The 12,734-nt window shown below is 59.1% G+C and overlaps 1 protein-coding gene across 2 annotated transcripts; it reads left to right on the plus strand.

Annotated features, from left to right (window-relative positions):
• The first annotated feature begins 2,807 nt into the window (after nt 1–2,807).
• Nucleotides 2,808–11,942, plus strand: ENGASE (endo-beta-N-acetylglucosaminidase). Of its 2 annotated transcripts, none has more exons than XM_033091080.1 (14): nt 2,808–3,067; nt 4,450–4,517; nt 4,684–4,885; nt 5,832–5,980; nt 6,398–6,555; nt 7,123–7,271; nt 7,623–7,788; nt 8,741–8,844; nt 9,109–9,217; nt 9,436–9,626; nt 10,115–10,263; nt 10,775–10,883; nt 11,218–11,332; nt 11,482–11,942. In XM_033091080.1, the coding sequence occupies exons 1-14, from the start codon at nt 2,946–2,948 to the stop codon at nt 11,908–11,910; spliced, it is 2,220 nt and encodes a 739-aa protein (XP_032946971.1). In that variant the 5' UTR covers nt 2,808–2,945; the 3' UTR covers nt 11,911–11,942. The 2 variants fall into 2 exon arrangements, with proteins under 2 accessions (XP_032946971.1, XP_032946972.1); XM_033091081.1 differs by having other exon boundaries at nt 10,778–10,883.
• The last annotated feature ends 792 nt before the right edge of the window (nt 11,943–12,734 follow it).

The raw sequence follows: 12,734 nt of genomic DNA on the forward strand, positions 1-12,734 counted from the left end.
ACATGGCAGATTCCTACATGTCACTAATTAAAGACAACACAGTAGAACAAAGGGCCCAAGGGCAAAGTCCCCAATAGGATGGTCACAGAAGAAATGACTCATTTCCAAATGGCTGAGCAACATCAGCCTCAAGTGGGTGTAAAGGCGCGACGCTTCGCCTGGAGCCAGAGGCTGGCCCAAGTTCCTTTCATTCATGAAGGCTTTGCTGAGTACCTAGGAGAATGTTATAAAAGGGAGCCCCAGTTCAAAAGCCTTGAGTGTGACTTTGGCTCATGCCCCAGCTGGTCTGAGGCACCTGTCTGAATGAAGGAAAAGTGAGATTCATCGCAGAAGGAACACACTGAGAAAGAATAAGCAAAAAATAAATAAATAAATAACAGGCTATTGTTTTGGAAGATTTTTCTAAAATCCTGTATTTCCCTTGTCATGGATTCAACGACTGTTAATAGATACCCACATAGTATTGGCTTAAATCAGATAGAAGTTGCTTACCTACTTAGGCGTAGGGCCCAGCAGTCCAGTGCAGTACTGAGATCTGTGCTATAGGGGACCCAGGCTCCTTCTCGCTTGCTGCTCTGTGTCCTCCACATGCGGCTCCCACCTTAGAGTGGGAACTGCTGCAGTTCCCACCATCACATCCTCATGCTCACAGGCAGCCAGCAGGCAGCTCAAACCTGGGCCTTCCCTTCCCAAAAGCCAGAGACGGAAGGGATGCTGGGAGCAATTAGTTCCTGCCATACCTTTCACATATCATCAATCAAGCCGGAGGAGCAGGTGATGGTGATGTCCACTCACCTGGTCCTAGCTTCTGGCCCCAGGACATTGTGGGAGGCCGCAGGGGAGAGGGCGGAGGGAGGCAGAGCAAGCAGATGTGAGCCCGGATCTCCTACTCGGGGGCCAGCTGACAGTACGGGTCGTGCAGGGGAGTCTCCAGGCTCAGCTTCCCTGAGTCACCCTGATTTCCTCTGCGGGTGTGGACAGAGCCCAGATGGCTGAGAGCCCTCTAGGAGATGCCAGAGGGGCCCCATAGCAGTGCAAGGTGGTCTGCAGCAAGGCCGCAGGGTAGCTCGCAGGCAGGGCTGCCAGCTTTAGCAAATACCCGATCCCAGGTCACTTTACATTTTAGACAAACGAGGAATAATTGTTTAGTATAAGCATGTCCCATGGTCCATTCATTTTTTATCTGGAAATTTAAATGGGTGTCCTGTATTTCACCTGGAAACCCTATAAGGCGAGGGCTTTAGGGGGCCCAGCCAGGCCTCAGAGGGGTCTGGAGCTCCAGTGGGAACCGGTGTGAGCTCAAGGCAGACATGGGGACCTCCAGAGAGACCAGGAGCCACAGGGCCTACCGGGCAGGTAGCAAACCGGCCAACACAGAGGCCACAAGACTGGACTGGTCCCTGCCCTGGGGTGTGTGTGCACGTGCGTGCATGTGTGTGTGTGTGCATATGTGTGTGTGTGCATGCATGTGCACGTGCGTGCAGGGTGACCTGTGTCTCCCTGCTCCCCAACCTACAGAGAGGAGCAGAGGGAGGACCTGGCATATTCTCGCTGCACCCCAGAGACTGAGCATTATCCAAGGGCTGTTTAAAGTTTCTCTAAGAATTGTTTTAGTTCTCAGGATGACACGTTTATTTATTTTTCCCACTAGGCTGCAGGTGAGCTTTCAGGAAGATTTGGTTCCATGCAGACCAAATGCAGACTCCAGGTCTCCTGCGCTCACCTGAGCACAGCCGGTGTGAGCTGGGGGCCCCTGCTGCCCCTTCTCAGGGCTTCCCAGTCTCTATCCTCCCTGGGATCCGCATCCGGGCTCCTGAGTGACCAGTCCTCCCTGCAGCACGGCCAGGGCCCCATTCCACAGCCTGAGTCATCTTCCCCACTCTCAGGGTTTATGGAAACTTGGGGCCTCACAAAGTTCAAAGTCCACCGTGAGGACAATAAAGAGGCCCACACAACGTGGCCTGGGCGTGGACTGGGGGCAGCTGCAGGCCAGCTGAGACACTCCCAGCTGCACCAAGAGGCCTTGGGGGCTGGGTGAGGAGACTCCCGCTGGCCCAGACTTGGCCCTGGGGGCCCAGCCTGGGTCTGGCTTCTCAGACGCTTCTCCTCCAGGCTCAGGCCTCCCTTCAATCAGGGCTACTGTGAACTCGTCTGTGGCCCAGATACCACGGAGCTCATCTCTGAGCTACCTCCACGCCCTGCGTGCTCAGGGGTAGGTCTGGGAGAACAGAAAAAATGTGGACAGCTACAGGCAGTCTACTTACACACATCTGTTATGGGACCCTAGCCTTTCATCGTCTTCTTTACCATACGAACTGTCCTGTCCAGAGACTCAGCGATCTCACCCACCCCACCCTGTGAAAAAGTAGTTCTTCTATGTACATATTCATTTCAATATTCCTGACCTATAAACGGGTCTTTTTCGATTCTCCTTTGAACTAGTGATAACATGTCTGGTTCCTCCGCTGACTAGAGTAGAACAAAGTCTTTAACACTTGTCCATGCTCACACCTAAATGAAAATTATGGTTTCGCCATTTTCTGCAAATTACCTGTGAACTAGGGGTTGGACGAACTGAGTTCAGCTCTCACTTCTACAGCTTACTGCCTCTGTGACCTGCGAGATTACTTCCCTGAAAACGGCGGCTGCTGTGGACGCGAGAACTCGCGCCGGGGAGGGGGCGGCGAGCACCCTGGGCTCAGGCCCCGCCCAGGCCCCCGCCGTTCTCCGCGGCCCCGCCCCTCACCCTGGCCCCGCCCTCTGGTTACAAAGTCCTGGCGGCGGGGACACCAGCTCAGAGCATCGGCCGGGAGGTGGCCAGCACCCAGTCGGGCCCGGGCATCTGTGCCGCGCAGTCCCCATTGGCAGGCGGGCGGCAGCGGAGGCGGGCCCTGGTCTGCGATTGGCGGCGGCGGGCGGTGGGTGGCGGCCGGCGTGGCTGTGTCATGGAGGCGCCGGGAGTCACTGAGCCGGGAGTCGCTACCCAGCCGGCGGCGCTCCTGCAGGAGCTGCCGCTGCCGGCGCCCGCGATCCCAGAGGAGCAGCGGGAGCGGCGGGCGCGGAGGAGGTGTGCGGAAGGCCGGGTGGGCAAGCCTGGAGGCCCTGCCTCCCCCGGGGGTTGATAATGCCAACCTCTCCTGGCCGTGGGTCACCCAAAGGACCCTAGCCTGGCATTTGTGATTGATCAGTGGAGGCCAGCTGGTGTAATTAGGATAATTGATGTCCGTGCTGGACAGCATGGTGGTGGTGGCTGGAGTGGGGACTTTGAAACGGGTCTTTAGGAAGGGAGGAGGGTTTCAGCCGGTGGGAATGGGGGGAAGGGTTTTCAGTGTGAGGGAACAGAACTGACAAAGGCACAGAGGCATGAAAGGGTGACCATGCCCTTCTGGGCCCCTGCTTCTTCCTTGTTGGGGCATTTGCTCGCCTGGGGGGAAGTTAGGCGCACAGATGTGACTGCCTTCTGGAAACAGCATCTGTAGCTTTGTTTTTAAACCCAAAGGAGAGAGACTTGGCGGGTGTTTCAGACTGGACATCTGTGGAAAGCTAATGGTCGCGGGCTGGTGGGGAAGAGGAGGGCAGTGGAACTTCGAAAAGGAGCATTTTGGTGGCATTTTCCACTTGAATCTGTCTCATTCCTTCCACCACCCCTATAGTTCTTGGGGTCCCCGTAAGCCCCCTTCTGAAGGTCCTGGATCAGTATTTAGGCATGGCAGATCCTAAAGAGGGAGCTTTACCCACAAAAATGGAAAACGGAAGCGGGGTGTTGGCAGATGATACCCCCGTTTACAAAGAAGTGCCTCGAATTTTGGTAGATTTAGAGAATTTCAACTTTGAAGCCCATGGCCAATAAATCAATGGCAGCTGCAGTATCCTCTCATCGCGCTAAAAATAATAATTTTTGAAAAGAAAGCTGTTTAATTTATTCATCCAGGGTTTTCCGGCTTAATGTGCCAAAGCTGTTCTTCTCTCCATAACAACCCTCCATGACAACCCTATATTACACCCCGTAACAGTCCTCCCATGGGGAGTTAGGATTCCGCAGAACATACTTAGGGAAACGTGGCCTGTAGGGAAGGCTTGGGCACTGTTCTCTTAGTCCCTTAACCTTTCTAGTTTCTCAGTTTTCCTGGTTCCTTGGCTATAGCAAAACCTGTGAGATAGCTATAGCTTTGGTCTCTGCAGCGTGATATTGGGGTGTCTGTTTTAGAGGGTGAGGGGCTCATCCACAACAAGCAGTAGTGGCTGCATGTCTGTCCAGGCCGCGGCTGAGCCTGCTGCTAACACAGGCTGCTCTACTCAATTTGACGCTCGTGTCCAGGGTTTGCATTAAAAAATGGAAGCCAGAGAATCTCCCCCGCTACATGTCTACATGGGGCCCGGTCCATTTGCTTCTAAGTGATTTTTTTTTTTTTATGTAGAAAAAATATTTAAAACTCCCTCTTTGCTTAGAATCGAAGAGGAGCAAGAAGTAGCAGTCTTTCGTGAAGTGGTCAGTTTCACCCCGGACCCAATGCCAGGTAAGAAGGTCCGAGGAGGGCTAGACATCGCGTCCACATCCACTCTGAGGGCTTCCGGGCGGGGCCGCCCACTCCCCGGCTCAAGTGCTCTCTCAGTGATTGTCAGAGCGTCACCAATAACCCCATACTTGCCACTGCTTCCTCACCGTGTCCCTCCTCTGGCCAGTCAGATACTATGACAAGGACACCACCAGCCCCATCAGCTTTTACTTGTCATCCCTGGAAGAACTCTTGGCGTGGACACCCGACGTGGAGGACGGCTTTAACGTGGCCTTGGCGCCCCCCGAGGGTCGGCAGCCCCCTCTGAGCAGCCGGAGGCCCCGGACCTTGCTGTGTCACGACATGATGGGCGGCTACCTGGATGACAAGTGAGGACATTGCCGGCCTCTATTTTCTGCTTGTTTTCCTTTGATGGAGGGGCTGGAGGGCAGGGAGGGTGCCTGCCGTGTGGCGGAAAGCACTGGCGTGGGAGCCAGGAGAACTGCGTGAGCCTAGAGTGCCACGGTGGGCGAGCAGATGAGGCCTCCCTCAGCGTTCACCGGTAAGAAGAGGCGCTGGGCTAGGCGGAGCCACGCGTGTCGGCTCGGAGACCGTCTGAGTCCCAGCACGGCCTGCGCCTGAGTCTGGCCGGGTGGTGAGGGCACAGCAGCAGGGCACTCTCTTCCCCCATCTCTTGGCTTCACCTTCCTCAGCTGAGCTCCGATTCCATCTGGTCCGCTGCCTCTGGCCTCGAATGCTCCGAGGTACTTACTACATGCCCCTCTGTTCCCAGCAAGGGACATTTTTACTGGGACATTTTCCTGTTCCCAGCAAGGGACATTTTTACCCCCGAGTTACTGCAGGATCAGCTCACCGATCTTAACCATCCTTACAGCAATCTTGGACATGACGGTTGATGGGAAGGCTTGAGTCAGAGCTGGCCGTCAAGGTGCAGACAGGCAGGTGACGAAATCTTACATGCAGGTGCCTTACATGCAAGGAGACTGCTGGAGGAACTGCTTACCTTTGAACAGAGTTGGAGCGTTTGCATGAGTCCTCCTGCTTCTCTTTCCTTCCGTTCCTTGGTCATCGAGGCTAAAAACACCCCGTCTATCGGATCTGAGAGCAAATGCCGGCATGGCCTGCGGACAGCGTTTCCCTTACGACTAACCGTCTTGGCCTCAGGACGGTGGCACAGTCCTGCCCCTTGCCGCAGTGTCTGTGCAGTGCCTGGTACATGGCAGGCTTCTGCAGAGCTTGCCCTCTCTCCACCTGGACGTCGCTGTGTCTTTATTCTGCTTCCTGGGTCCTGACTGGTTCTGTTTCTCTGCCCAGGTTTATTCAGGGCTCAGCGGCGCAGAACCCCTACTCCTTCTACCACTGGCAGTATATTGACATCTTCGTGTACTTCAGCCATCACACGGTCACCATCCCCCCGGTGGGCTGGACCAATGCTGCCCATAGGCACGGGGTCTGTGTGCTGGGTAAGAGCCAAAGACGGGACTCCCACTCGCCCACACTCCTCCGCGGTGACAGGGCTTGGCTGGGCTTCTATTGAGCAGAGCACCTCGCCTGGGGGCTGCCTGATAGGTTAGGACAGCTGGCGGCTGACTTATTCTGGAAAGGATAGTCAGTGTCTTCAGCTTTGCAGGCCCCTGGGTTGCTGTTATGACAGCTGAGCCACAGGTGGCTGAGCCCGGGGTACGGCAGTACTTCTCAAGTGTTCACCTGCATGGGGATCCTTGGTGGGCTTGTTTAACCCCCACGGCTGGGCCCCACCCCGAGGGCATCTGACTCACAGCCAAGAATTTGAGTGTCTAACAGGTATTTAGGCCACACGAGGCTGCTGGTGCAGCAACTACCAGTCCCCACGCCTGACCCGCTTCTCTCCTGACCCGCAGGCACTTTCATCACCGAGTGGCAAGAAGGTGGGCAGCTGTGCGAAGCCTTCCTGGCTGGGGACGAGCGCTCGTACCGGGCAGTGGCGGACCAGCTGGTCCTGATCGCCCAGTTTTTCCGTTTCGATGGCTGGCTGATCAACATCGAGAACTCTCTGAGTGTGAGCATGGCCCTTCTCTTGGCGCTGGTCCAGCCCAGCCCCTGCTGTCACGTGCTGTCTCTTCACCGTGTCCTCAGCCTCCCCTTGGCGCGTTCCCAGGCCGGCCCCGTGATGGTGGCAGGAGCCCCTGCTCACCTTCAGTGAGGCAGCTCCGATCCCCGTTACTCGGCAGCGATGACACGGGGCCTTGCCCCAGCGCTGTGTCCGGGAGGCCTGCACGGCTGAGCATGGCTGCTCCAGCGCCGTCATGGTGACACGCGCCCCCTCCTCTGTCTCTGCTTGGTTCGGGCTGCATGTGCGCCTTCCTTCTGAGACTCTCCCCTCTCATGGCGTTTTCTCTTTTCCTGACTGCTGTGTCCGTGTCCTTCCTGCTTCAGATGAAGGAAAGTCGGACATCTGGCTGGACCCTCCCCTCGGTGACTGTGGGGCTGACTGGCTTTCGCGACCGTGGCGGTTTTGGGGAACCTGGCTGCTCCTGGGATTGTGTCCTGTCTGTCCTGCGCCAGGCATGTCTCAGGACAGACATTTCTGGGCCTCACTGGGTCTTGTCTTCGTCCCTCTCCCCAGCTGGCCGCAGTGGGGAACATGCCCCACTTCCTCCGGTACCTGACCACTCAGCTGCATCAGCAGGTCCCTGGGGGCTTGGTGCTCTGGTACGACAGCGTGGTGAGCAGTGGGCAGCTCAAATGGCAGAATGAGCTAAACGAACACAATAGGTGAGCCTGCAGGATGGAGGCCCTGGCCCTCAGGGCAGATGTGGGAGCTCTGTGTCTCTCCTGGCGGGCTGCATTGCACAAATGACTGCCTTGGGTAAAGAGGGAGAGGCAGCGGCACCTCGTAACCTGGTGCTCAACAGGCAGAATTAGCGCCTGGCTGCCTGGTGCTCTGCCGGGGGCTGCAGGCCACGTTTGTGGGCTCGGCCCCTGTTCTTTGGGAGACTCTGCTCTGGGTCAAGGAGGCAGCCCCCAGTCTGGGTCGTGCGTGGACGCGGGTGCTGGCAGGGGAAGAATACTGAGACCGCAGGACAAGCTCCCTGGTCCTTCACCCCGGCCTTTGCCGTCTTGCAGGGTCTTCTTTGATTCCTGTGACGGGTTCTTCACCAACTATAACTGGCAGGAGGCGCATCTGGAGCGAATGCAGGGCCAGGCCGGGGAGCGCCAGGCCGATGTCTACGTGGGAGTGGACGTGTTTGCCCGGGGAAACGTTGTCGGGGGCCGATTTGAAACCAATAAGGTGGGTGGTGGCACTGGAGGCCAGGGGTGGGGACAGTGGCCTGCGTGCCTTCCGTGGGGCTTAGATTTCTTGTGGACCTTTCATTCCCATCTCACTTTGAGGGAAAGAGGGGCAGCAGCTTATTTTCCTAGAGTGGGGAAACTGAGGCACCCAGAAACTTCAGTGACCTGCCCTAAGGCCAAGCTGTGCCCTAAAATCCTAACTTCCACCCATTTCTACGGTCAGACGGTGCTTTCCATACAGGTGTTAATGGACAAAGGCACCTGTGCCCACTGTGGTCTCACCTGTAGCTAGCTTCTGCGTCCTTTCGGACGACATACTTTGAAGGACGCTAAGCTAGCGTCTGAAACCTCGGTGGACTTGGGGATGCTGGAGTCATACAGCAGGGCTTCCTTTCACAGGCAGCTCTGGGCGAAGGACCCAGGTGACAAACCCACGGTTTGGGAGCTGCTGGTTTACTCACTAGTGAGGTTTTCTGGCAAGGCAAGTCGTGTCGGCTGTGAGGAACGAGAAGAGGGGCCACGGGGCTAATGTACCTGCTGTGGGATAAGGAGGGAGTCAGCTGGTGTCGTGGGCTGTCAGGCCTGCCCCCGACCCCTGCCAGGCGCCACAGGGCCGGGCTCATTAATTAAGCTTAAGTGATTAAATTAATCCAATAGCTGAAGATTCTCTCCAGCCCTGTGAGTCTGTCTGGTAACAGACCAGGGAGGGGTGTAGCGAGAAGGAGCAACTACAGTGAGGGGGCGTCGCTGGGAGCGCCCCACCCGCAGACCCCTGCCCGCAGCAGCACCCACGTCCGGTCGTCTGTGGGCCTACAGGGAAAGCCTTGCGTGGAGCTGGGAGGGAGAGTGGGCGGCCCCCGCCTTTCCAGGCCGCCCCCGGGAGAGCCCACCTGTCTGGACCCTGGTTGCGTCCTGACGCGCCCAGCATGTCCCCGCTGCTGTGTCTCTAGTCTCTGGAGCTGATCCGAAAGCACGGGTTCTCGGCGGCCCTGTTTGCGCCAGGCTGGGTGTATGAGTGTTTGGAGAAGACGGATTTCTTCCAGAACCAGGACAAGTGAGTCCTGCCCGACCCAAGGCTTAGCGGGGGCTGATGGCAGCGAGCGGTCTCCGGGGACTTCTCGAGGCAGCTCAGGCCTGGCTCTCGGGGCTGGTCCAGGCAGGACGGGCCCGCCGCCCAGGCTACTTCCGGGGGCGGGGTCTCGGAGGGACCACTTCCGGCAGATGTGCGCCTCCCACGTGGCCGTGTTGGGGGATGCGGGCCAGCCCGAGTCACAGGGCGCCCCTTTTCTCTAGACTTGAACTGCCGCTTTCTGCGCAGGTTCTGGAGTCTGCTGGCGCGCCACCTGCCCACCCACAGCATCTGCGCCTTGCCCTTTGTCACTTCTTTCTGCATGGGCATGGGGGCTCGAAGAGTCTGCTACGGCCAGGTGTGTGGGCCACCGCGCTGGGTGACCGCGGGCAGTGGGGTTCCTTCCCGTGACAAAGGGGCAGCCTTTCCGCCGTGTCTTGGGGCGCCTCCTGGGAGGGGCGGGAGGGGCCTTGGCGCTTGTGAAGGGGATGAAGGCCGCTCTGTTCTTTCGGCCACATCTGTGCACACACTGCGCTGCCCGCCCGGCCGTCCCTCCAGTGCTGCGTTTTCCTCTAGGAGGAGGCGGTGGGGCCCTGGTACCACCCGAGTGCCCAGGAAATCCAGCCCCTGTTTGGCGAGCACAGACTGGAAGGGGACGGAGGGGGCTGGGTGAAGACGCTCAGCTGCCTGGCAGACGCCTGGAATGGGGGCAGCTCCCTGCTCATCCGGGGGGTGATTCCGCCTGAGGTCAGAGAGGTGGCTGTGAGGTAGGTGAGTGAGTGGGGGGAGATGTGGGGGTCACCAGCTTCTCCCGTTATCCGTGTGGATGGCGTAAATGAGGCCAGAGGCCAGAACCGAGGTGTGTCCCACTGTGGCGAAAACACAGCACACAGTTTACCACCTTAAGCAGTTTTCAGTGTACAGTGCGGTAGTGTGAACTGTACGCACACTGGTGGGGACCCAATCTCCGGAACTGTCGTCTTGCAAAACTGGAACTGTCCACACTGCACGGTTCCTACCCCTCCCCCAGCCCTGGCCCCCCCACACTCCACTTTCTGTTCCTGAGACTTTGACTGCTTCAGATGCCTCTTGTCTGTAGGATTGCAGAACCGGGACGTGTCAGCCACAGAGGACCTGGTTTTGGGGGAAGGGCATCCCCAGGGGGGGACTCTGGCCCCCGAGCTCCCCGGAGGGAGAGGTTGGTGGCGTGCTGGAACCAGCTCAGGCCACTCATCACAGGCCCTTCCTCCTCCAGGTTATTCTCCCTGCAGGTCCCAGTGCCACCCAAAGTCTTCCTGTCCATGGTGTATAAGCTCGAAGGGCCTTCGAATGTCAGGGTGGCTTTGGAGCTCACCACAGGGGATGCGGGCAGCTGTCACATCGGTGGCATCTGGCCGTTGAATGGTGAGGGGATGGGGTTGGCTCCTGCCTCTCTTTGCAGGTCTCTCCCCCTTCTCAGGACAGCTCGGGGAAGAGGGGCTCAGAAGGTGCATGGGGTGTGCGGGAAGTTGGCGTCAGCAGTGTCAGGCCATCCTGCCTGCTGTGACGGTGCCACTATGGTCCAGCTGTGGGCAGGGAGCTTCACCCCTCAGCCGAGCCCTCTGGCCCACGGCCCCGGTCGGGCAGCACGGCCTGCTGTGTGGGGCTGGACGTGTGCTGCAGGGACTTGGGGAGCGGCCTCCTGCCAGCTGTGACACAGAGGAAGGACATGGCAGGGGCTGGGGAGAAGCCAGGACAGTGAGGCCACGGCCAGTCCCGAGCATCTATCCGCATACCTGTCTGCTCTCCACCCTGTTCTCCTTTCCGAGGCCTCAGCCTGTCCCGGGGCCACACGTGCCTGGGGCGCCCCTGCTCTGACACCTTCCGGTGCCATTTCCTGTGGGTTCTCTCTCAAGTTCCGTGTCTCCTCCCCCAGCAGAAACAAGCTCCAGGCACAGCCCCCGACCCCTCCGGGTGCCCCCCACCAAGCTGGCCAGATGGGTGGGCCGCTGTGGCCAGCAGCTCAGTGGGGGCTGGGTCCAGCGGTAAGTCCCTCTCCTTCCTGTTAAGTCCCCCGCAGGGCATGACCACACGGTGGGGACTTGAGGAGTGAGGGGTCGTGTGTGGAGAAGCCCCAGAACTGGAGGGATGGAGGGGCCCTGGAGTGACCACCTGCATTTCAGGCAGCCCCCCAACAAGCCCAGGACACTCACAGGGAGTGGTCTGGTCACGCCATAGCTCTGGGGTTCCCCACTGACCACAGGGTCCACTTTGGGCTGGGTCTCCCTTCCCGCCGTGGCGGGGCCTCTGCACAGCCAGCCTGGAGGGCGCTGAGCTGAGGCAGCTTCCTTGTGACCAGCCTCTGTTTGCCTCTGTCAGCTGCTATGAAGTGAACCTGCGCGGCTGCCTCCTGGGGGACCTGCTAGTTAGCTTCTCACGGCCTCCAGGCAGCCAGGAGGAGGAGAACTTCGTCTGTCGCCTTGGAGAGATCCAGGTGAGGCGGGCTCAGCTGAGCGCCCCCCTCCTGTCTCCTCTGGCTCAGGGGGGTTGGGGTGGAGGGACCCGGGCGGGGGACGTGCAGGGGCGGCCCACAAAGCTGCCCCCCGTGGGCTTCTCAGCTGCATGCCTTCTCTCTCCTTCCAGGTGGTGGATGCTAAGAGCTTGCTGGCCCCTCTGCCCCAGGTGCAGGCCATCTCTCTGTCACATGTCCGGTGGCGGCCAGCCGCCTCTTCGGCCTCTTCCGGGGACGGGCCCCCTGCTGGGCTCCGGCTCAGCTGTACTCTGCACTGGTCCTTCCCTCTGTCCCACGTCCGATGCTTCCGGCTCCACTGCTGCCCAGGGACTGGAGGTGGTCCTCTCGGCAGGGGGCCACTAGGGCCAGAGAAGCCCAAGCTCCTGGGCTTGGCTTTTGTCAACCAGTACAGGATCGTGGACCTGGCAGTGGCCGCCCCTGGGCCTGGCCAGGGTGGCCGTGTGGAGTTCCTGGTGGAGCCTGTCCCCAGGGAGGGGTTCCTGGTGCCGCAGGCCGAGTGGGGCAGGGCGGCTGTGCAGTACTCCCTGCCCAGCACCTGAGCGAACATTAAAGCAGTCTCCCGCCTCACGGCTACGGCTTCTTCCGCAATGGGCACAGGAAGTGTGGGGGCAGCGGCGGGAGACCCCAGGTCCCCAGAAGGCTGTGTGCTGTGGCTTTCGTGGGGGGCATTCGTGACAGGAAAGCCGAGAAAGCAGTGTGCGGGGCTGACCCCTGAGGTGCATGGACCCCGTTTTTGCCTAATCCCTCTATAGTACACACTTCCCAGGGGACCAGGAAAGGATTTGGGATAGTCCAGAAAAGTCCATGAAGGGTATTTCCTAATAGGCTGAGAAACGCTTATGCTGAGAATGGTGACCTTTTTTTACCCCTGCAGATGGCACAATTAGAAACGAGCTTACACTGTGGCACGGAGGCTCGGAGCAGGCGCTAACGATGTTTTGAGGGTGCAGACTGCGCTAGCAGAGGCTGCAATGGGGAGTGGGGGGGTGCAGTGGGGGTGGGTGGGCGCGGAACGGTGGGCGCCTGCAGGGTCCCTGGCGATGGTGCCTGGGGACTAGTCTGTGTCCCCTTGGGAGTGGGAACCCAGGGCCAGGCCGGCACAGGCTGCATCTCCACCTGGAGGGTGGGTCACTGCTGTCCAGACCACCTTGTGCTGTGGCTTTCCCAATTTACTGTCCCGAGCCGGAACATTTCTGGAACATTCCCACCGTGTCCTGCTACTTCTCTCCAGGGTCGTAGTTACGGGGCGAAGCTTGCACGGAGCAGCCTGGGTGCCTTGGCTCCGCCTTTGCTCGGGGAGCGAGCGTCCCGGCTTGGGCTGCAGGAGGCCCAGCAGGGCCCAGCCCAGCCCACGGCCTTCGTG

Source organism: Rhinolophus ferrumequinum, chromosome 21, assembly GCF_004115265.2.
Source record: "Rhinolophus ferrumequinum isolate MPI-CBG mRhiFer1 chromosome 21, mRhiFer1_v1.p, whole genome shotgun sequence".
In the NCBI taxonomy this organism is placed as follows: Eukaryota; Metazoa; Chordata; class Mammalia; order Chiroptera; family Rhinolophidae; genus Rhinolophus; species Rhinolophus ferrumequinum.